The sequence below is a fragment of the Perna viridis genome, chromosome 3 (assembly GCF_037379345.1).
Source record: "Perna viridis isolate PV_CMFRI_1.1 ecotype Kerala chromosome 3, ASM3737934v1, whole genome shotgun sequence".
NCBI classification, from domain to species: domain Eukaryota; kingdom Metazoa; phylum Mollusca; class Bivalvia; order Mytilida; family Mytilidae; genus Perna; species Perna viridis.
This window is the reverse complement of record NC_142447.1, coordinates 48,081,220-48,104,609: the sequence shown is the minus strand read 5'-3', so window position 1 is coordinate 48,104,609 and position 23,390 is coordinate 48,081,220. Positions and strand designations below refer to the sequence as shown.

At 33.4% G+C, this 23,390-nt stretch overlaps 2 protein-coding genes across 4 annotated transcripts in view; one reads left to right on the top strand and one right to left on the bottom strand.

Moving 5' to 3' along the window:
• Positions 1-6,404: 6,404 nt before the first annotated feature.
• LOC148622663 (failed axon connections homolog) lies at positions 6,405-15,606 on the bottom strand. The gene is made up of 6 exons (XM_088572680.1): positions 15,446-15,606; positions 13,086-13,221; positions 12,574-12,770; positions 9,956-10,161; positions 9,573-9,689; positions 6,405-7,857 (listed from the first exon to the last, which is right to left on the bottom strand). Exons 1-6 carry the CDS (start codon positions 15,526-15,528, stop codon positions 7,709-7,711), a joined length of 888 nt encoding a protein of 295 aa, XP_088428806.1. The 5' UTR covers positions 15,529-15,606; the 3' UTR covers positions 6,405-7,708.
• Positions 15,607-15,812: 206 nt separating this feature from the next.
• LOC148622662 (uncharacterized) overlaps positions 15,813-23,390 on the top strand; it is a 47,685-nt gene continuing 40,107 nt past the window's right edge. The window contains exons 1-3 of one of the 3 annotated variants that reach the window (XM_088572677.1): positions 15,813-15,960; positions 20,216-20,662; positions 22,951-23,012. In XM_088572677.1, coding sequence (XP_088428803.1) covers positions 15,957-15,960; positions 20,216-20,662; positions 22,951-23,012 — 513 coding nt within the window. In that variant the 5' untranslated portion in view covers positions 15,813-15,956. The remainder of the gene's footprint in view (positions 15,961-20,215; positions 20,663-22,950; positions 23,013-23,390) is intronic. The other 2 variants (XM_088572679.1, XM_088572678.1) reach the window with 2 other exon arrangements.

Sequence of the window (23,390 nt, the reverse complement as noted above, 5' to 3'; positions counted from 1 at the left end):
TCTTTTTTGAACGTTGGTGTACCTTTTTTCATGTTGATTTTTATAAACAGAACATTAAAATACGTGAAACACATCAATACGTTTATGTCTATTTGTGTGTATCTATCTTCGTCATTATGTGAACTTGTCTTGAATGAACTCTTGTATGCAAATACTTACTAAAACCTAGTAGAAAGAGTTGATCATCCTTCCATTGATATCAACGACGAAAACTTGCATCTTAAAGTGGTTGTGAAATAAACCTTGATTTGTTTTCTGAGTTCATCTTTATTTGTTAAGTAACTAATTTATGGTGCAATTTAAACTAACAAAAACACAAAAACCAGGGAAAATCAAAAACCACACACACACACACACACACACACACACACACACACATTGGAATAACAAATCTAAAAGTAAGATCTAAAAAAATGAATAAGCTGGTTAAAAATAATATTTGATTTGTTGACTCGCCCAAATCTTACACGGAATATGATCTTTAAAAAACTAGAAATATCCAAAAATAATATTTGTATACACTTTTAAAAATACATCTAAGAAAACTATGATAAAAAACTTAAAAATTAAAAAAAAAACAGCAACATGTTCATTTCCACGTCCACTTTCCATTCAATACATTTATTTTAATTGACATGATATTGTGTTGATAACTTTGGAAGTTCATTTCTTTAAGTGGGGAGTTAATATATACAGAAAAGGTTGTATAGGAATTCAAAGAAACTTTTTGTTCATGATCTCACTTTATCAAAAAGAGCAGAAATAGTACTTCGTCCATTGTTTTCAGATTAAATCATCATGATTCATTTAAAAAGAAAAACATTGATTTTCTGGGCATTTTTAAAGTTTGTTTGTTTGTTTGTTTGGGGTTTAACGTCCGAGCAGCAATATTTCAGCTATATTCAGACGATGAACATGAAATTGATGATAAAATGAACATGAAATGATGATGAAATGAAAAAGGCATGGGACACAAGGACAATGGGGTCGACAAATTTTGATTGCCACTGGAAATATGGAGAGGTGGGTAGGGTCAGGCAATTTAGCCTCCTGTGGCGGAGCCCTATGGTTCCTACTCCGGGAGAATACCACAGTAGGGTCCTTTAACGTGCGAGGAACGTGGCATCTTTCCCAACACGGTGCACCACTATGGTTTGCGGTCAGGTTTTCCATATTATAGCCTGACAACCCCAGCATGTAACACACCAGGGGTACCCCATTCCACCACCTGGGGCACACACCCCAGTTGCTCTGTGGGCAAAGCGCCCTAGCCCCCGGCTAGGGTTCTGAGCACTATTTAGTCGCCTTTTACGACAAGCTTAGCGCTGCTGCAGGCCTATTCTTTTAACACCCGGATCTGCACGGGGCATTTTTAAACAGTAATCAAGTGAACAAAGATTCTAGAGGAAATCAAAAGAATGTAATCCAGTGACAAAGACCTGACATAGAAAACAAACACACATAACAAAGAACATAACATAACCAAAATAATACGTTAAAAGCAACAAAACTAATTGAGCAACTCCAATAGGACTCCACTAAAAACTGGGAGCATAAACCAGGTGAACCGGCAGGGTAGGTATCCTCTACTTTTCAAGAAACCCCCGCCGAATTCCTAATAAATAGAGAGAAGGACAACTATGACACGTTGAACAATTCGGTTCTTATGGTGCAGATGGATACACCGTAACGATCGACATGATGACGACCATAAAACTTCTGTAGTGATGACTACAATCATAACCCTATTCCAGAAGCCTAACTGTAAGAAACATAGAGCGGTACAAAAAGTCTGTGTAGTTACGATGTGCTCTGGCATAACGTTTGTTGTAATATGAAAACTCCATAACCAGGGGCTGAAGGTGTGTTCCAAAAGATGAAACGAAATTGACAATATGGAATGAAAAGTCATCGCGTTTGTCTTATAGTTTGGTCAATAGTTTTCCCTTACCATCGATTCCTAATTGTAGGTCAAGATATGAGGCTGACTTCACAGTGTCTGTAGTATCCTTTATCTCAAGTTCTTTTGGGTAGATGCGATGTATCAAATCCCTGAAATTAGGATTGTTTAAAGATAAAACGTCATCTATATAGCGGAAACGGAGATTGAAGGATCTAGCCAAACGATATTCTTTCTTTCTGATCAAATCAGCTATAAAGTCAGCCTCACAAGAGTGAAGAAATAGGTCAGCAAGTAAAGGAGCACAATTTGTTCCCATTGGAATGCCGACCGTTTGTTGAAAAACACGTCCACCACACTGGACAAATATGTTGTCGATTAAAAATTCCAGCATTTTGTAAACATCTTCCTCTGTATATTTGGAAGATGATTTGGAATTATTTCTTACAAAGTATGAGGAATCTCTACCAAGAACTATATATTTGTATCTAGGTGTACCATCTTTTTTGGAAAAAACAACGATGTATAATGTTTTTAAGTCGGGATTTTAACTGAGTATGGGGAATAGAAGTATACAGTGTTTAAAAAATCATAGGTTTTAATGCTATTACATTCAGATAATAGTCTTGAACTGATTGTCTCCAAAAGATCTTTCGAATTTTTCAGGATCCACATTGAATTAATACCACTATGGGAGTAATACGTGTTGTGGTAGGACTGCAGACCCTCTGACAGTTGCGAGTATAGAAGTTAAAAGTTTTGAAAGAGGTTTGGTGGTACATTTTGCAGATCCAGCTATGAAACGTTGTTTGTTTGGATTCTTGTGAAGTTAAGGAATCCAGTACATAGACGGTATATCACAATCATCGTCCTTGGTAGAGAGACCAAAAGAGGATAGCACAGATTTATGAAGTCCAAGAGGTTTTTGTATGAAAGGAAGGAGACCATCTATTGAGACATCATGTAACTTAGGTGACGTATAGTGGTGGTGGCCATGACTCCTTTCCCGTCTTGGATTTTTGTTAAATAAATTCATCACATTCATGCTATTGTTATATTGGCTTGAAAGGTTTCCTATACTTTTGATATTATTGCATCCGTAAGTTATTGCAGTACTTAGTCTGCGTATCAAGTACTCCTCTCTTTCCCTACGATAGTTTTACTTAGATAGGGACTGTTCGTAGGATGTACCTGATTGTATTATAAGTTATAAATAAGTAGATAAATTTGATATTATACTTATAAAGTAGTGAGATTGATAACATGTATAAATCGATTTCTGTATTGACTACTTGATTTAATTATTGTTTAAGCTTTCAAATGTGCCAGATATTTCGTGCATTTAAGCACATGAAAAATTGCAACATTATTATATTTTTCATATTTTTCTGAAACATATGTAAAACATTTTGTTGTATTTAATATAAATTTATTTTCATTTAAATATTATTAAGAAAACAGATATTAAAAGTGTGTTTTCATTTGGATTGGTACAAAAAATGCAGTTAGTGAGTCTTAATGTGCAAAAATAGATATATTATATTTCCATACTGCTGTTTCCATATGTTTTGAAACATATGAAAACATATGTAGCAACTTTTTCTGTGTAGTCTGATACGTTGAGTTGGATTTGATAATATGCTACCACACAGAGGTTAGCACGACATTTCAAACATTATTCAAATAAATCACCATTCAGTCTCCTACATGACTGCTTGGAAGAGAAGCAATGACTTTGGTATGACCTGGTTTGGGATCAAACCCATGGTCTCTCGCACCCGAGAATACTCAAAGACCATCTTTATAGATTATAACATGGCATTTTTCATATCACACCTATTATCAGCCCTAGGTCATGATATTGACCGTAGGCTGATAGGGGTGTGATACGAAAAATGACATGTTATGATCTTTTTATCATATACTTCTATATTGGTGTTTCATATCGATCCCTTTGGACTCTCTTTATCAGACAGAGGTATGTGATATCAATATAACTGAAAAGTGTTAATTTTTTTTCAAAATGAACTACACACACATTCACTCCATAAAGATAAATGAGCGACTGGGAAATCCTAAACTGCGACGATGATGAGGACAGAGGCATAAATTTTAGACTTCATGTGGTTGTACTATAAATTAACAGTTTTATGACCAGTTTCAGATCAATAAATGAATTTTTTAACAATAACCTGCACCAAGAAAGCATAAAGCAAATTTATCTCGTCTATTTTGAAAGGATCTGAACGTCTCTTTTTGGCCCCCGTGCCCATAGATTTCAACTCATTCATTTTCGCAGATAACACCTCTCTGGAGTGATGGAAATCTGTATCTGTGATAATGTTTATGTTCCATTTTTCCATTATAATGCTAGAAAAACTACTTTGGAATGACTTGATTGAGGTAGGCTCATATGCTGTGCCATCTTTGGTGATTTTCATGCAAAATCGGGCCAGCACTTTGTCCAACTCCATAGCGGGTATATCCTCTACATTACGTAAATCGTATATCGCTGTTCCTTCTCATCCATTTTGTCAAAATGTTCATATCGCTCAACGTTTTCCTGTTGGTATTGGCATTTTTAAGTGAATTTATGTGGTCCTGCGTTTTGTCTCCGATGTCGTCAGCCATGTTTTGATTTCGAATCAATAACGGAACAGTACGTTGCGCAATTACGGAATTAGGGGTGTGATATCAACCGGAAGCGTGTAATATCCTATAACAATGTCATATCACACGGCTGAGGCAATTCGGGGATCTAAGGGAAAATGTAAAAATTTGTTCATGTTATTGTCATATTATCATAGGGTAAAATTTTGGCATTATTTTCTATAAGGATATGATAAAGCGGTTATCAATCTTAGCAGACATTTGTCTATGTAAAGTATCAACAGATAAGAACATCCATTTTCCATATGTTTTATTGTAGTAACAGTTAAAATGCATCTTTGAAGTAAAGTGTTGTTCTGTGGGAAGTGTTTTCTTTTTTTAACAAATGTAATAAGGCTGGTCCAGAGATTCAGATGACTATAGTAAGGGTTTCAAGAATAGCTTTTATTCGTGTGAGTTAAGTCACAATGAAAAAATAACGTATATGGTGAAACGCAACAAATGCACCAACGTATAAACAAATTCCAAAAACAAATATCAACAAAAAGATCTTCAACAAGTGTAAACACGCCGTTAAATAAGCTGTGAAAGGCCTCGACAACAAAGTAATAAAATCCTCGATAACAGAAGAATGTCAATTTTTCAAAATCATACTAAAAAGTAACCAACATTCCTGACTGTGTTGGGCCAATGAAATCTGCGGTGGGGTTAAACTAGTTTTATAAAGCCTTAACAATCCCTTATAATGTATGGTCAAACGACAAATACATCATAAAATTTTCTCAATAGTACATCCAATTATCTCCATGGAATACCTCAACATACACCATATATCCACTTAACAAATGCTTGCTCAGAACATATTAAAGAAATTCAACGAAAATACCAAAAAAAAACTACCAGAATTAGGAATAATCGGTCACTACAATTCAAGAGGACTCAGTTTGGAGTAGTAACACGTCAAGTACTAAATAGGCAAAATTTGATGTAGTGCGATATTTAAAAGAAAGTTTTTTTTTACGTAGAGATGAGGGGGTCAGGGGTCTAATATCTCTATTTGGGAAAGCAATGTAGTCAGATTTTTACTTGTGATTTTTTTATGGTTTTATCTTACATTCACCAAATGTATTTGCTGGAAAAAAATAATAACGCGATTGGTTACAATGAGGTTATTATTCTCCTATTTATACGTTGTTTTAATCAAGGTGATTATTTTAATTATTGGAGTTGAATTTAGATTCCAGTTCTAGAGTTTTAGGTGAAAGGAATGTAAAGTTCGGTTGTGTAAAACGTACAAAATAACGGTGAAAATATACTCTGCTTCAATACTCATAATACTGCAAACGATTAATTACTACCATCAGAACTATTGTATGAATTGAGACAAATATTGAAATGTCATGATAAGGACTTTTTCAGACAGGCATGTAGTCTAATGAATTCATTGGTGTGAAAAAAAAAGTGTTGGTGTATCATTAGATTATGAGTTGAGCAAATCTTTCCCTACTGTTTTACCGTTCATGCTTTTTCATAATACTAAAATATTTGAACAACTTTTCTAGTCTCAGTATACAGTCTCTATGGGCTGAACCTATACCTTATGATGTCGTGTTCATGAATGTAACTTGGTCCAGGCCATTTTACACAACATGAAGTGACGGTGAGCCATTAACCCTCCCTTAACTAATGTATAATAAAAGCTTTTACAGCAATATGAAGACTGATAGGCTTTACAGTATTAAACTTTGAAAATAAAGAATGTCCTAAAAATGTACCATCAAAGGTCCCTATCTCCCCAGAAAAAAAGTAATGTATTTACTAAGAACTCAACTGAATATCATTTCAAAGTTTCAAAGCTTTTGTTAGAATTGTCGTAATAACAAAGACATAACTATACAAAGTAGAAATTTTAATAGTACACAAAACAATATTCTGATAAAAAAAGTATGGGGTCTGAGAATATTTTACATCTGAACCAATTTCTGGATTTCTGGAAACGAAAAAAAAAAAACCTAATTTTTTTAAAATTACGTTTTTAGATATGACATGAAAGGTTCATTTTTTTAAAATGTTTGACGACTATTAAAGTTGATTAACCAGTGACAATTCAGATTACTGTGTACGTGCATGTGATCAATGAACATATTCTAAAAAAAAGTACATAAACGAACGAATGAATGAAAAAAAAAAGAAAAGGCGAAATTTAATAATACGTACTTTTCAAATAAAACCATGAGTCATGCACTCAAGAATAGTATCACGACCTCATTCTCTCAACAATAACATCACGAACTCACACTCTCAACTTCACACTTACAACATTTGGCACGCGCATTCCTGTTAAAAAAAATATATTTTAAAGTCTTTTTTTATATAAAAACTGATGTGCTATTTGTAGTACACAGATATTGTGATAATCATATATTTAGGTTTTCTCAATACAAAAAACAAACAAACAAACAAACAAAAGTATCAAAGTATATATGAACAATACCAGATATCGATGTCGATCCTTTGATAGACACAGACCAGCTTATTTGGAATATTTTAAAAATGTATACAATGTTTAATACTTTTCATACCAAGTCACATGGTAGTTATGACCATAGGGGGTTGAGTAAGCCCTTGTAGTTATGACAAGAATGGTAATGCAACCACAATTTGAGCTAAAACGACCAACCTATACTCTTTAAGCTACATTAAAATGAATGAAATAAATGCTTCGAACGGTGCGTGCTGTTTGAACATATTGTAATAATATTCTTGTCATATTTCTAAGATCTATCATATTAGCATCCCTTAAAATACCAGCTATTTATGGTCTTTGACAGCCGGAACATCTACTTATATTAGCATCTCTTATAACACCAGCTATTTATGGTCTTTGACAGCCGGAACACCTACTTATATTAGCATGTCTTATAACACCAGCTATTTATGGTCTTTGACAGTCGGAACACCTACTTATATTAGCATCTCTTATAATACCAGCTATTTATGGTCTTTGACAGTCGGAACACCTACTTGCAGAATCCCTACAACTTATATATACTATAGAAGGCTGTGAAGATATCTTTCTTCTCAACTTCTACTGTTATGACGTAATGATACTTAGGGTACAGCAAAAAATGAATATAGTTAATGCAAACAATGGAATGGTTTTTTCGTGGTTTTGTATGTATTGACTTCATATGTACATCATTTAGCGTAACCGTTTTCGTTTCCCTGCCAATACATGACTCCATGATCATCTTTGTAGGTTGGACTGTTCAGTATTCTGTCATTCCAATCAGGCCAAAATCGGCTCTTCATTCTCTCGCAGTACGACACCAAATTACTTAGCTCTTCTGAAAAAAAAATACAAATCGTTTCTGAAATTTACACGATTCAGCCTAGCATAATTTTGCTCAATTTTGACTTAAATGCTTAGAAGTAAAAAAGAAATCTCGTTCTGATAGACTATCTGTACAAAGTTACTGGCCAAACATTACCAATGCTCCATAAAAAACTGGGATTGACATCAGGTGTTTAGGTGTTTCAGAAGGTTAAGCATATCCTGCTTCGCTAGCGGCACCCGCTAAATTGTAAGCGAGTATAATCTGGTTTCGGGTAATAATCCAGCAATATAAAATTCTGCGACACGTATCAAACACTATCAAGACATTTGGACGTTGTCATTCATTTTCAACAAAGTATCATATTGTAAAGCGTGGTAGATAACTTGGAAATAGTGGACAAATATCCAAAATTGACAAAGTTAGACTAAGGATGCGGAAAATCACCATCAAACATACGCCATTATCATTTTTTTGGTTGTTGAAAATTTGAGAATTGGATCTTGAACTTGTTATCACAAAGCAATAAAGAATGCTTTAAAAATTAACATAGGACCAAAAATCAAATTGGAAATTTCCAAAGAAATAAAATGTATACTGTCTGAACGCACTACTAAACACGATAGCACGACGTTTCCAAATAACTGATAAAATGAACTAACAAAAAAATGTAATCGAAAAACAGGGGACAAAAGAACCCATTTCAAAAAAACTTCTTTAATATTCGACGAAAGATAATCACAATTCATTAAGATAATGTGGGGGCAAAAACAACTCTAAACGGCCGTTAAGTATGTTTAATAAATCCAATCAAACTAGATGACAGGGACGAACAGATGGACGAACATGCAAGTGTTCGGAGGGTATCACATAATACATCGCGCCACAAAAAGAACTATAAAGGCTAAAAACTCTCACAAATAAACTGAGAGAGACATCAGGTGCCCCGAAAGAGTAAGTATGTCCTACTCCGCCTGCTGCACCCGTCACATTGCAAGTGAGTAAAATCCGATTAGAGTTCAGCACAATAATGTAGGTTTAGACACAGTCTTCTAATGCGGAGTCACAAAGAGGTCCGATCAAGAACAATGGATCAACTTCATACTATCATGTTAAGGGGTTGAAATTAGGCAAAGATAAATTTCTTTTCTTTTAAAAATCGTAAAAATAAGCTTTTGATATCAGTTAGTTAAAGTGTAACTTTGGGAACAAAGACTTAAGCAGAAATCAAAAGAATATGATCTAAGAATTAAGACCAGACAGTGAAAACAGACACACGCAACACGAAAAAACGTACAAAGAAACATATGCAAATGAGCAACACGGACTTCTCCAAGTTCTGGGAGCATGGACCACGTGCACTGGTAAGCTTAGGCTAAGCGTCCTCTGCTTTTACAGAGACCCATGTAAAGTCCGGAGTAGACGAACGAGGAAAGGAAAATTATTACACGGTGAACAAATCTGTTCTCATGGTGCAGATGGATTCACCGTAATGCGTATTGTTCCACTATTTTTCAAATGAGGACCATAACACTTCCATAGTGATGACTGATGACCTCAATCTTGCAGCAACATCACCAAGTCCCTGTTGTATAGTTTTGTCCTTTACCATCGATCTCGAAGTTTAGACGTAACAAGTGTTAGTCATAAGACCTAGCTATGTAGCTCCATCAACACATTACGTCAAAGGAGAAGAATGCAATTTTTATTTAGAAACATTAACAAACCTTTTACAAATTTCTCATGTTTAGATCCTGGCATATTATATATCAGCATTACAATCATGCCGAATAAAACACAATCTACTTCACTCGGGTCATCTCCCATGAAAAATTTCTTCTCACCTGCAGAGAAACAACTAGGGTCAAATAAAGCAGACATCTTAGAAAAGCAAGCTCAAGATTACAGTTTCATGTGGTAGACCTTATTTTGATGTATTTTGTTCCAGAAAGCAAACACGTAAGTGTGCTTGCTTCAGTAAGTATGCGTCGAATATTAGTACTAGCTGACTATGATAATGATTGATGATTAAAAGTACATTTAAAGTGGTTTTTTTTTAATTGTCACTCGGTTGAAAAACAATAACTGTTAAAGTGAGATTCTTAGATACCTAAGAAACTACTGATTGATGTCATATCATGCACTGCAATATCCCAGACTTCTTCTTGGGTATGTCGTCCAATGCCTTGGCCCCAAGTTTCCTGGCGTATCACCCTCTGTAAAAACTTGACAGTTAACCACAGTTTGAGACCGGTGTACGGTATCACCTTTTTAGCTCCTGTCAGGTCGCTCCCGAATGTAGATATACACATTGTCCTATAACAAACAGAACATATTGACAGGCCAAACAAACAGAATATATTGACAGGCCAAACAAACAGAATATATTGACAGGCCACTGGCTTTATATAAAAAGCTCATCTCTTGCACTTATAAATTATCTTATGAATGACAGCTCTTAAGCTAACACATCCACAGCCAGCTTGGACTATAACCATATGGGCGGGTTTCTCAATTCAATATTTATTTGGAAATATAACAATGTTCAGACATGCATCAATAATATTTAAGCGTTTATATTCATTAAATATAATGGAGCAGTGCATAGAATGGAATAGTAAATTACATCTAAACTTTATAGGCTTTGAAAAGGCATTTGATACTGTACATCGTAAGAGCCCCTGGAAAATACTTACAGCCTATGGATGCCCAGATAAACTCGTTCGAATATTTAAATCATTCTATAAGAACTTTTGATGACAACAAGCTCAGTAAATGGTTTAACATCACAAGTGCAGTCAGACAATGATGCATCATGTTACCTATGTTATTCCTTGTAGCAATAGATTGGGTGATGAGGAAAACTGTTGAGAATCGGCAAAGGGGCATACGATGGACTTTAACATCAATGCTAGAAGATCTCGAGTTTGACGATGATATAGTTCTACTATCCAGCAATGCCGAACATCTGCAGAGAAAAACTGAAGACCTGTCAAAACACGCAAAACAAGTTGGATTGAACATCAATAAAAGAAAGACAAAAACCATACAACTTGTTCCTTCTCCAACAGAAATCAGGTTAGACAATGAACCACTTGAAGAAGTCGAAGATTTCACCTATCTAGGAAGTACACCAAGTAAAAGCAATACAACATCAAAGGATATTGCCAACAGACTTCAAAAGGCAAATGTCGCATTTCACCAACTAAATAGAATATGGAAGAATAACAACATAAGCCTGAGGACAAAAAAAAAAAAAAAAATTATACAACAGCAATGTCATATCAGTCCTTCTGTATGGGTCTGAATGCTGGCGAATAACACAGCCAGAGACTCTCAGGATTCCACAGCAAATGCCTGAGTTAGGTCTCCAGAATATAGTGGCCACAAAAGATCACAAACCTGGAAACAACTGGTAAGCTGACATTATCATCCAGTTAAAACACAGACGATTAAGGTTGTTTGGCCATGTCAACAGAAGAGAGACAGACAATATCATCAGAGTAGCTGTCAAATGGACACCATCAGTGGCAACCGAAACAGAGGACGACTAAGAGAAACATGGAGGCGAACTATGACATCAGATTTCAAAGACATGGGAAAGACCTGGGGTGAAGTGGAGTGCAATGCCAAAAATCGAGAAAACTGGAGGTCCATGATTACAGCCTTATGTGCCACCAGGCGCGAAGAGGATAAGTAAATTACATGTATACTCATTAATAGTGCAAATTACGATAAATCTAAACATAAGGATGGTCCCCTTTTCCCGGACGTTGATACATATATAAATTTGGTACTTTTTTCAAAGAATTTGGATTAAACATTTTGTCAGAAAATTCATCTTGGTGAAATGGCTTCACCTTGCATTCCGTAAATATGAAAAAAGGACTATTATATTTAGCTTTATCAATTCAATAATTAACTCTAAGACTATTATAATGGGGACATTGGTACATGTATTAGAAATACACCTAATGCTACTATCAACACAAAACTTAACATTGTATTATATTTATTATATGAATTTTTGGGAAGTTATTCCATATTGGCTTAGTTATTGGTCGAATATGGCTAGCCGAGGACCAACAACTCAGCCAATTACATGTATAAACATGGCCATAGGAATAACGAATCACCTTCCTCCACGTGCTTCTACACCTAGTATAATTTTCCCCTTTTGGTAGGTTTGAGATAGAGACAGGCCATCATACTTCCATCGAGATCGAATTGGATCACAAGTAGAAAAAAACTGTCGTGACTAACAGAAATAAACCAGAGAAACAGATATAAGAGATATTGTGAGAACTTGTATTTTCCATTTTGATAAAATTCATCTAAACTTTTATACATTGCTTTATAAATTTCATAATTAACTGTAAGACTGTTATAATGAGGGCATTGATATACAAATAAAAAACTGCACCTGATCCTATCCGTCTTCCCAGTGACAATCGGAACTCGTCTACCCTATTATATTGTGTCCCATCCCATTTTTCATATCATCATCATTTCATGTTCATCGCCTGCATATAACTGAAATATTGCTGTTTGGGCTTAAAACACCAACAATCAATCAATCCACTTTATCAACACAAAATTTGCAAAACTTTAAAGTTTTAAGTAATTTTCTATAAAATTACCGATAAATGCCTATTACCATTGTCGAAACGGAACAAGATATACTCAGTTGTATGATTTGTGTCCGAGCTCGTTGTAAAAAAAACATACCAATATAAGTTTTCCTCTGTAAGTCTTTGGAATGCCTTTGCTATGCCAATCTCCGCTTTTGTTAAGTGTTTATTGACATCCACACCTCTTTGTTTCTTTAGATACTCTACACAGAACTGTGAATCAGCTATAGGCTTACCGTTATACTCTATCCATGGAGTTTTTCCTTTGGATGAAAATTTTGCACTGTGGTCATTCTAAACAGATCAACAAAAAGAAGTGAGACGGCAAAAAAAAAAAAAAAAAACAGACAAAAAAGGGAATATAACCGGAACATGAATTGATTAACACTGTAACAACACGGTAACAGCAAGTTTTGGGATATAACAGAGCAGTAATACTGAATGCATTAAGTACATTGTTATTGCTACATATAAACATGCATCAGGACAGAGACTACTGTTTAAATTTGATGATTTAAATGATTCGGTTTTTACTAATAACATTAATGTAAACTAAACTACATGTAGATTTTAGTTTTACGTAGGACGTGTGAATTAAGTATTATATACCATATATGGAATTTTTGTCATTCTAAGGAATGTCTCCAACTTGAGTGGGAACGGAGATATACTGGGTGCGTTATTACCCCTCCCTAGCTGGTACAGTAAAACAACATCTGGAAGTACCATTTTCTTTGATTTGTGTCTGTAATTCAAAGTAAAGTATGGTAAATACCAAGCCCTTGAAAAAAGAATCCGAATACTGTTCCAACCAATTTAACACTTCGACAAGAGCCTATATCCTACCGTACACTGAACGGTGGCTCTCTCAATTCTAAGGCATTTCGTCGAATAAGAAACGGTATTAGCAAATGGCAATAAACACATACAAGTGTATAGACGCACCGATATTATATCATCGCTCACCAGGAAAAGATATATCAGTAAATATTTAGACGCTATACCTTTTCTTGACTTTGTCAGTTCATGTATTTTTTTAATATTTGATATTTGATGTACTTGTAAATTGAAATGTGATATTTTATTTATGATTATGAGATCTTGTCCTTATTTGAAGTAAGTTATTTTGTACAAGAAGTATTAAATATGCATGTATAGTTGAAGGGAATGGAGCTTTCCATCCTAACAATGTATCGCTGTATATTAATGAGTTAACGCACACCGAAAAAGTGTTATTAACAACTGCTAACAGAGTAATGCATCATACCAGCAGTAATAAAATCAACCTGCGTGAAATTTTAATATCAATTCCATTTATGATTTATATAAGGCTAAGAATTCTGTATAGAATAGCGTACGTTATATTGTGTCAACATTCTACATCATCGCCTTCGTTGACCTTTATGACGTTCTGTAAAGTCCTGTTCGTATGAGTGAATGAAAATTAGCAATCCATATACTAGACCCAAAAGTGGGTCCCCCTCGTGTTCAAAAAGGTTGGTCGGTTATGTATTAAAAATGGAAATCACTAACTGGAGTGGACCCCTTAAGGTCATCCCATTTCGGAATTTCTAGAGCCCAATCTAACGGACACAGTGGGGGATTCCAGGGGGGCAAGGGGGTTGGCATCCTCCTTTTTATTGGAAAATTTGTCCTTTTCGTATGTAATAATAAAAAGTGACAAATAATGTCCTAGCACCCCCTTTTTCTGAGAAAACCCAGGTTGCACCTCCTTTTCAAAGTGTCTGAATCCGCCCCTGGGACAATAGACGTACATGTATGCGCGATATTGTGGGCGGATAACAATATACAACATTTGACAGTAACGTTAACATATACATGTATAATATTATTCTAAATTGTCTTAATATGTCACGTGCGTGTCCTATACAGTGTACATGTATTATGTAAAGACAAGTACTTTTGGTTGTCACCTATAGGAATATGTTCTTACATGTACACACATTGTATATATGTGAATATTCAACTACCATGTTTAACTTTCGGTTGTTGGGAGAAGCTTAATTACTGTGTATAATTGGTGAAAACCCGCACTCTTAAGTGGCGTTGTAAAAAATTAAAGTCGTAAAGTTTTCAAAAAGAGGCATTGGTTGTCTGGAATATTTGTAAATCACGTATATATAGATATCAAAGAAAAAAATATATGGGAAATCACACTTCTGTTCAATAAAATAACAAAAAAGAGGGCACCAATGCCTTAAATAAGACTTCGGTCCACTGGAAAGGTCCCAAGTTCTGAAAAACGCCGGAAGTATCGCACATTTGTAAGCTGTCGAAATTTTTAATAGCCTATGAGGATCGAGGGACTATGTCACTTTCTTAAACTGGTTGAAATTCCGGTAGAGTTCGCCATTATTTTCAGTATTCTAAAGCCAATATATGCATTATGGAAAATCACAAAATAAGAGTCACTCTAATTACGCTTGTCTCATCCTTACGTATATTTGTATGCTCACGATGGAAGTATGATGGCCTGTCTCTATAACCTTGGTTCCCTTGATTACTCTCACGTGTACGGCTGTATATACTCCTTTCGCTAATTTTAAAGCCAGTGAATAGGGACATCATGTTGATAAATAAGCTGTCGCTTCGGGTCAACTGGCCGACCATCAACTATTTGACCTTAGTTCACTATGGGCATCTTTTAAAATATAATTGGCATTTGTTCGGACATTGACGCGCTTGTCATGTTATGTGCATTTGGGCCCTATTTACTCAATTTTGGAATTAAATGCCGCGTTAATTCAAACATTTTAAAACCTACAATAAATCAGGGAAATCCAATACGAGCGTTTATATTGGATTGTTCTAAAATAAATATAGTACACGAATTAATATTCTATCATCTTTTGAATGCGCACATTTTCAAGAATTTATGCTTTTTATGTTATTTGGTTTATTTTAAAATTGTGAAGTTTACAATATTCAAGTTAAGACTAAGTGCCTACCTTTTACTAACTATAATGCTAATTAATATTGTCAGTAGAGCTACAGCTAAAAAGCTTCCAAAAACGAAGAACAGTGATTCCATTATTTAATTCTTCTTTCGAGCGATGCCCATTCAATATTGTTTTATAGTATTTTGCCATGTGTAGTAAAGTATTGTTATTGCATTGTGGGTAATAGGGCGGAGCAATTGGTAGATACCAAATAAAAAAAAAACAATGTTGGGCTATTTTGAAAATAAAAGATTGTCAATATAATATTTATACAAATCAAATGAATTTATTTTTTCTTGGAATATTCTCATTCTTTTTCTCTTAAATGATCCAGTCAGACTAGAAGATGGAAATTACACAGTTGAAAACATCTCCCAACGAATAGAATCGTCCTCGGCAATGGTTGTATTGACATTTCGCTGACTTCCTTTCATACAAGTGCGACCGAAATGTTGGAGTTATTGACCGCACAGAAATCGCATTTGTAATTTCTGAATTAAGAGACAAATTTAGCAAGAGAATGGGTAAGTTTTGTATATTATCTTCACATTGTAAGATATGCATGTCAAGATATATGCTGGTGAAACCGAATCGAATAACCGGTGCATCCATCTCCAAAATATTTACATTTTGTATGCACCGGTAATGTAGGTTTGAACGTGATTACGTACTCAGATCACGTCCTGGATAAGTTTGAATGGGTTGTGTATATGTTTCGTGGAAATATGATGTAAATATTTGCTTAAAATCTACACGAATCTGCATCCAATATGGCGGTGCAGTGAAAAATTGATGTGATTGGGAGGGTTCATTGATTCAATGCTGTTGCTGATAACATTCCAAATAGCCTAATTAATGTGATAACTGAATAAATATCATTAAACTGTATAAAAAGATGGTCTGAAACCATAGTTAAAGCTTTTAAACTGTTGCATGTATGATTGATATTTGTACGTGTACTGTAACTTTATTTAGTCTGAAACTTTCACTGGTACCTATACAAAGTTGAATACCAAAGTATCCATGAAAATACACTAAGTTCATTTACTTATGCCGATGCTTAATTTATTTTTGCAATATCTACTTATGAGTTCATGCAAATATACATTTGTACATTTGTTATACAATGGACCAATTCAGAAACACTATGGAATTCTGGAATTACATTCTCTGAATGGTCTAGTCATATTTTATGGGTACACTGGGAGAGCAAAACACTGTTTACCAGGACAGAAGTTGAATTTCTGAATTGGTCAATACTACATTTTTATACAAGTGCATGTATACATGTGTTAAGTCGAAGAATCTAGTGTGGACAATACATGTATGTTGTTTTTTTAAAGATGTTTTTTAAAGTTATAACTGTTGACTAAAAGATAACCTATAAATGATGGGATTCATTACTCAATTTCAGAATTCAAAATTGAGCTTTATTGAGCATGCTAGAATAACTGAAGTATGTTTTAAGGGCATATAGACTTATATGTATACCAGACAAAGCTGATTGCATATTGTATTACAAAACATGTACATTGTACCTATACATTGAAGTAATAAAGTAAAACAAAACGGAAAATGGCACTCTCCTCCCCTTTGATGCTGTCATTCAGAGGAATAGGAAAAATAAACATTGTAACTGTCTCATTTATTTAAAAAAAAAAATTGTTCAATGCATTTTGCAATCTTCCATACAATATAGTAATAATACCTTTTTGAATGAAAACTTTCTTAATAATACAGACTTACCGCTTATAGAAATACTTAATTTATCAATATATTCATATGCTACTCTAGAAAATTCAGATAGCATACATGTACATGCATAACAGCATGTCCATTTTTGTATTGCAGTATGTTTTTCATGTGCATATAAAATAAAAATTATGTACTGGTACATGCAATTTCACAAGTCAAAATGTTAATGCATGTAGATTAACAATGTTCTGTATAATCTTATTCTTTGAATTTAAGGTCTTCCATTAGTTTTGTCTTCTGAAACAAAATTTTCATTTTCAAAATGCATCAACAATCGAAAATAATATTTGATTACATCATTTGTGGAGTCGGAGTTGCTCATTTACTTTTGTTACTTTGTAAACTGTATGGAATTCTGAAATTTGGTTATTTTATGATTCTTTGTTGTGTTTGTCTATTTTCCATGTGTGGTATTTGTCCCTGGATAACATTCTTTTGATTTCTGCTATAATCTTGGTTCCCTTGATTACTCTGTTGTAAAGGAAATATTTGTCTCAGTATGTTGGCAAATTTGTGCCCTTAAAAAACCAAATTTACCCCCAAATTCAAAGGTCAAAGTTAGCATGAAGCCATGAACCCCTAGATGCTTTGTAATACAGATGAGATCTGTATGATAAATTATTACAAATACAAAATGTAAGCAGTATACAATATCTGCGGAGAAAAAAAACTAAAACATAAACATGAGTATATGTATATTGTATATATTGTTTATGTAATTGTAATACATGTGCAATAGTTTTATATTATTTTACTCTAAATGTAAGAAGTGGTTGTACTTTTCTGTCCTTATTTTATACATATACACGTATCTTAAACCCTCTTTAAAAAAGAGCAATGTCAATGTTCAAAATGTACAATTACATGAATAGTCAGTTACTCATTGTAGCTGATATTACATGTACAGGTATGATTTATAATACAGTTCCTTTTTGGTACTTTTATACAAATTTACCATTTGTAAACATGTATAAAAATAACATGTACATGTACATGGACAGATCAATTTTGTATGTAGATTCATTGCTGCTTATTATTGGCAAGTTTACTTAATTTGATTGGATTAAAGGTTGGAACTCTAAATAGTATACCACAAGACTATAAGTTAAGGTGCTTAGTTTTAATACCAACTGTATGAAGTTCTTTTTGTTATTAGTGTAGGGGATTATTTTTACATGTTATGATGTACTGTAAAGAAGGATAAGTAAGTAACTAAATTTGCTTTTTTTGCAAAATTTGACCAATTATATTATTGTTAGTGAACATGGATTTTAAAAAATTGTTATACCTGTTGCATTTTATTATTTTTTTGTTTTCTTGTATATAAATTAATTTGAGATAAATACATGTACTGTAATCTGATTGGTTAAAATAATTTTGTTATATCTCAGTGGATAAAAAAAATATTGACACGCACCTATTCATTTAAATTCAGAGCTACTTTTTTCATGTTTAAAGATAAAAATATGTTTTCAATTTAATTTATAAGAATTGGCTATGATAAAAATTTTGTCTATTGCAAAATAACATAAATTTTCCATGTGCATATTGTTTATTGCGGGAAGTGCAATAAACAACATTTTTATTATTGCCAATTCTTAAGTAAGGTGTGGTATTACATGCAATTTAAATTACATTTTTTTATATCATTTACTTTGTGAGTTAGTGTATTTAAAGAGTCTGATAGATTATCTTGAACCTAAAAAAAATCACTTGAACTTAATAGGTACAAATTCATTATTTGAATCAAAGTTGATGCTGGTTGAGAAACCAAAAATATAGACATGTGCAATTGTACATGAACATATAAAATGTCTCATTAAAATTTTTATCGTCTGAATATAGCTGAAATATTGCTGCTCGGACGTTAAACCCCAACAAACAAACAAAAACATTAAAATTTTGTTGAGGTACCATGCAGTGTACATTTGTTAGGTATTTTTTACCATTGTGAGGTGTTTAATTTCCTAAAGTAGTACATTGTATTTTGTAACCTGTTGATTGTACCAGTATACCTTTATGAATGCCTGCTTTGTCAAAGCCTTTGTTTATTTGACATTTTGAATGAATTTAAGATTTAAATTTCTAAAAGAAAGGTGGTAACCTTTGACCTTAAGGTTTTACAAATACCCAAAATGACAAGCTTTCAAACTGGGTGATAACCTTTTGATGTAAGGGTATAGTCTTATAAGGTGTAATTTTAGTCATTAATGGATCGATATAGAAACAAAGCAACTCAACCATGGTCACCTGTGGCTTTAAAATTGTGGGGTCGGATGTCACTAAAATGTATTTTGAAAATTCTTTTTCTATATTTTCATCGGAAGGTGTTCATCTTGGTTCTTACTCATGCATTGATCAGAAAACTCCAATTTGTTTACATGCCTCTTAACAAATTGGTATAGAATTTCTTGGTGACTGTGATACTAACATTTATATGCTATTTCTCATAGAATTTAGTTAATTAAAGGATTAGCTTTTTAAGGTACATACAATGTACATGTAGATGTTATTAATGTTACAAAGGAACAAGTAAAGCACATTTAGATGACAAAAGAGGAATACATGTACACATGTACTTGAGGAAAACTTGTACATGAAGTATTGACAAAGATGCATAAATTTACATATTGACCAGGACTTAATCTAAACATTGCTGACAAGAAGTTTAAGTAAATTCTGTATGAAAAATAACAATATTGACATTTTTTTTCATTGTAATATATTACCAAAAATTCTCCCTGTCAAAGAAAAAATGGGAAAAGTGAGCACAGACAAGGAGAAGTTTCTGCTCATTTCTCACTCTAGATTAGACCCTGACTTTGGAAGAAAGATGATAACATGATCTGTTTAGTGCAAGTAGAATACCTTTTACCAAACCGATTCCAGAAAGATGATTGGTTGTTTATTTGTATTAATACATGTACACATTTGAACAACAAGACTTAGTACATAAACATTTAGTAAGAAATCAGAGCAGTTTATCTTCCTTGAAATTAAATATAAATGTTTTTGTATTTTCAGGTCAAAAAGCAACAAAGCACAAGGAGGCTGATAATGAGACCTCCCCTTCACCGCGGAAATCTCCCAAACGGTCTAAACATCGGTCCCATTCTGCTAGTAAAGAACACACTCCATCACATTCAGACAAGTCCAGTCCTGTTGACCCAGGTGGAGGACAAACATACAGTGATATAGAGAAAGCAATAAGCCCTGTGAAACGTCAGACTGTTGGAGTTATTCCTAAAAATGAACCTTCAAGAATAAGTATGGAATATGACCAGAAGGAAAATATACCAGAACAAAATATTTCTAGGTCGCCTCCTAAAGTGAATGGTTTTGATAATATAGAAACAGTGACTCCTGTGAAACAAATCGATACAAGTATATCAAATCATTTTCCACAGGCCACATCAACCCCAGCACCTAATGGTATCATTAGTACAGGACAATCAAATGGACATGCTTTTGGTAGGTTTACTGTTAAGAAAGTGAATGAATGATATGTAAACATGTACATTGTAGATGGTTTACTTGTGTATTATTTATGATCATGTCAGTTAGATATGAGAACAATTTAATACTGGTACATGAACATGTACATGTACTTGCAATGTACTTGTATATTTTTCTATCTTATAGGATTGTGCAATCCCTTACAATGATTATTGAGGTTTCATTAGTATTCATGGGGTATAATTTTTTTCATGGTTTTAGTGGATAGTGTGCAACCACAAAATCAAAAACCCAATGAACATATCTTTTGATGGGCAGGTATCAGTTTTCATGGTAACAGAAACCAACAGAAGCCATACTGAATCAAGCAACTGACATCATTTCTTTCCTTAATTATTTAATTAAATGTTAATTGACCCTGAATAACGTCTGGGAAGCTATTACATTGTATTTCTGTCTGAATGAATGCTTTTATAAGTTTCAATCATCACTGAATAACCTGTACATTATGTACATGTACAAATGTACATGTATATGCCAGGGGTTCAAATTTCTGACCTAGGACCTTTAAAATTTATCTTTTTGACTTATGTCTGAATATTGTGGATTTTGATTTTTCTCAAATTGACCATTGTTTAGTCCAAAACCTTCCACTTTTTGAAGTAAATTTAAAACCCCTGTGTACAATGTATAAGCAAATAAACATGGTTAGATGATAGTTACCAGTACAACTGAAATGCAGACTCCGAGACAAATTTATTTATTTTGAAATTTTATTGACCCACAGACCACAAATTTAAGTAATCAATGAAATGTCTTTTTCCCTTTAATTACAGAATTGACATGCATGAATGTACATTGATTGTAAATGAAACCACAGTATACATTTAACTATAAACATTTATGTACATGTACATCATGCTTACATATTTGTACATGTATATGGAAAGTGCCTTTTTATGCAGACATAATCAATTCATGAACATATAAACTCCTATTTCTTGATAAAGACTTGTATTAAGCCAGTTTCTTTAAGTTTTTATGACATTTTATTTTACACTGATTTGATTCATTTGTTGTTACAATGCAAGTCGTCCACATATGTTCCTCAGATTTTAGTAATTTTTATTTATATTTTGTGTGTCAGGAATGTTTGGATTTTTACTTTCATTGGAAATTGGTGAACAGGAATTTAACACCGCTTTTGTTAACAAATGATCATACACATAAGTAAAACAAGTTGAACTTTTCTCCTGTTCATCAAAAAACAAATTCATATATTTATAGAGCTTTTAGACTTCAGTGCATTATAAAGCTACTTGTTGTAGAAAGGTTTTGAATAAGCATCTTTTCCAAGATTGGATTAACTGAAACTGTTCTATCATGTTATATTTACATGTAGGGTATTTTAGAATGTATAGGTTTAATGTCTCCCAATCATAAAAGGCTGTAAAAATTTGTTCAGTGATAAAAATCTTTTTTTAATGTAAACAGATTTTTAATGTTAGATGTCATACAAAAGGGTCAAGAAGCTTGAGGAGAAATATCTGTTCCAGTCTTGACTCCCGACTCAAATTTCATCTATTACTTGTTTTGTTGACATGAAAAGTTGTAAAGTTAGAAAAAATTTAGAGTTGTGTAAAATCTTATACCCCATACATGTACATATACATCTATTTATACTAAATCGTATAGACATGGTATGCATTATTTTTCATGCATAGGCCTGATCCAAGAACCCACTCAGCTGGCCCTGAATATTTAAACCTTTTTTCAAACAATGGCAATTCAAACAAAATGTCAAAAATAAAAGTACGTAGGCTTTTCACTCATCAAACACATTTTGCATGATTTGGCAGAACTCCTCACATATGAATATATGTACATGTACATTGTATTTCACTTTGAATATTAAAGTGGCAAATATTATTCTCTTTGAAGTAACATAATGATTGCCAGTCATTGAGGAGTGACATTCATGTTTTTGTTTCACAGAAAAATTGTACAGAACACTGTTTATATGCAAAATTCACACTTTAGGATTTTATCATACTTGATACCTAGTTAATGAATTATGGCAAAATCTCTAAAGGACACATACATGTACATGTACTTTAAAAATTTTATAGAAAAGGTATTTAAAAATATAGCACATCTTGAATTTTCTTATTTAACAAGGCAGTTTTTGATGGGCTCATGACTTAAATCTTTGAGATGACAAAAATCAGTGTACTGAAATCTTCCTTAAGTAAAGTTGTGTACTCAGTGTACTAAGTGTTTTAGAATATAAGATGTAATTGTAGATTCTGATCAAGAGCACACAGACCAGAGTGATGATGAAGCCTTTACTCCATCAGAACAACAGGTAAGTTATCTCCCCGTACTAAAGCCAGTACTATGTAGATTAAATAGTGTGTATGACATCAAACAGGTTAATTAGGATATGACACAGTGTCATTAATCTGTTGGATGACTGTAGTTACAACATACTGCCATTATTGCCAATCCAGATACACATGCAAATACAAGCTATAAACAGAGTTTAAACTTAACTTTTCTCAAAGTTGATTAAATAAGCAGTTGATAATTGTTTCCAATTAGGAATTATAACAAATAGAATGTATGAGTGGAATTTGTTTATACTTCTATACACCTGTAAACAATATGCAGGTCTTTTATCATTAGACAGACTGCCATTTAATCAACCATTTCCTGTTCACCAGATAGAATACATCAGTTTTTA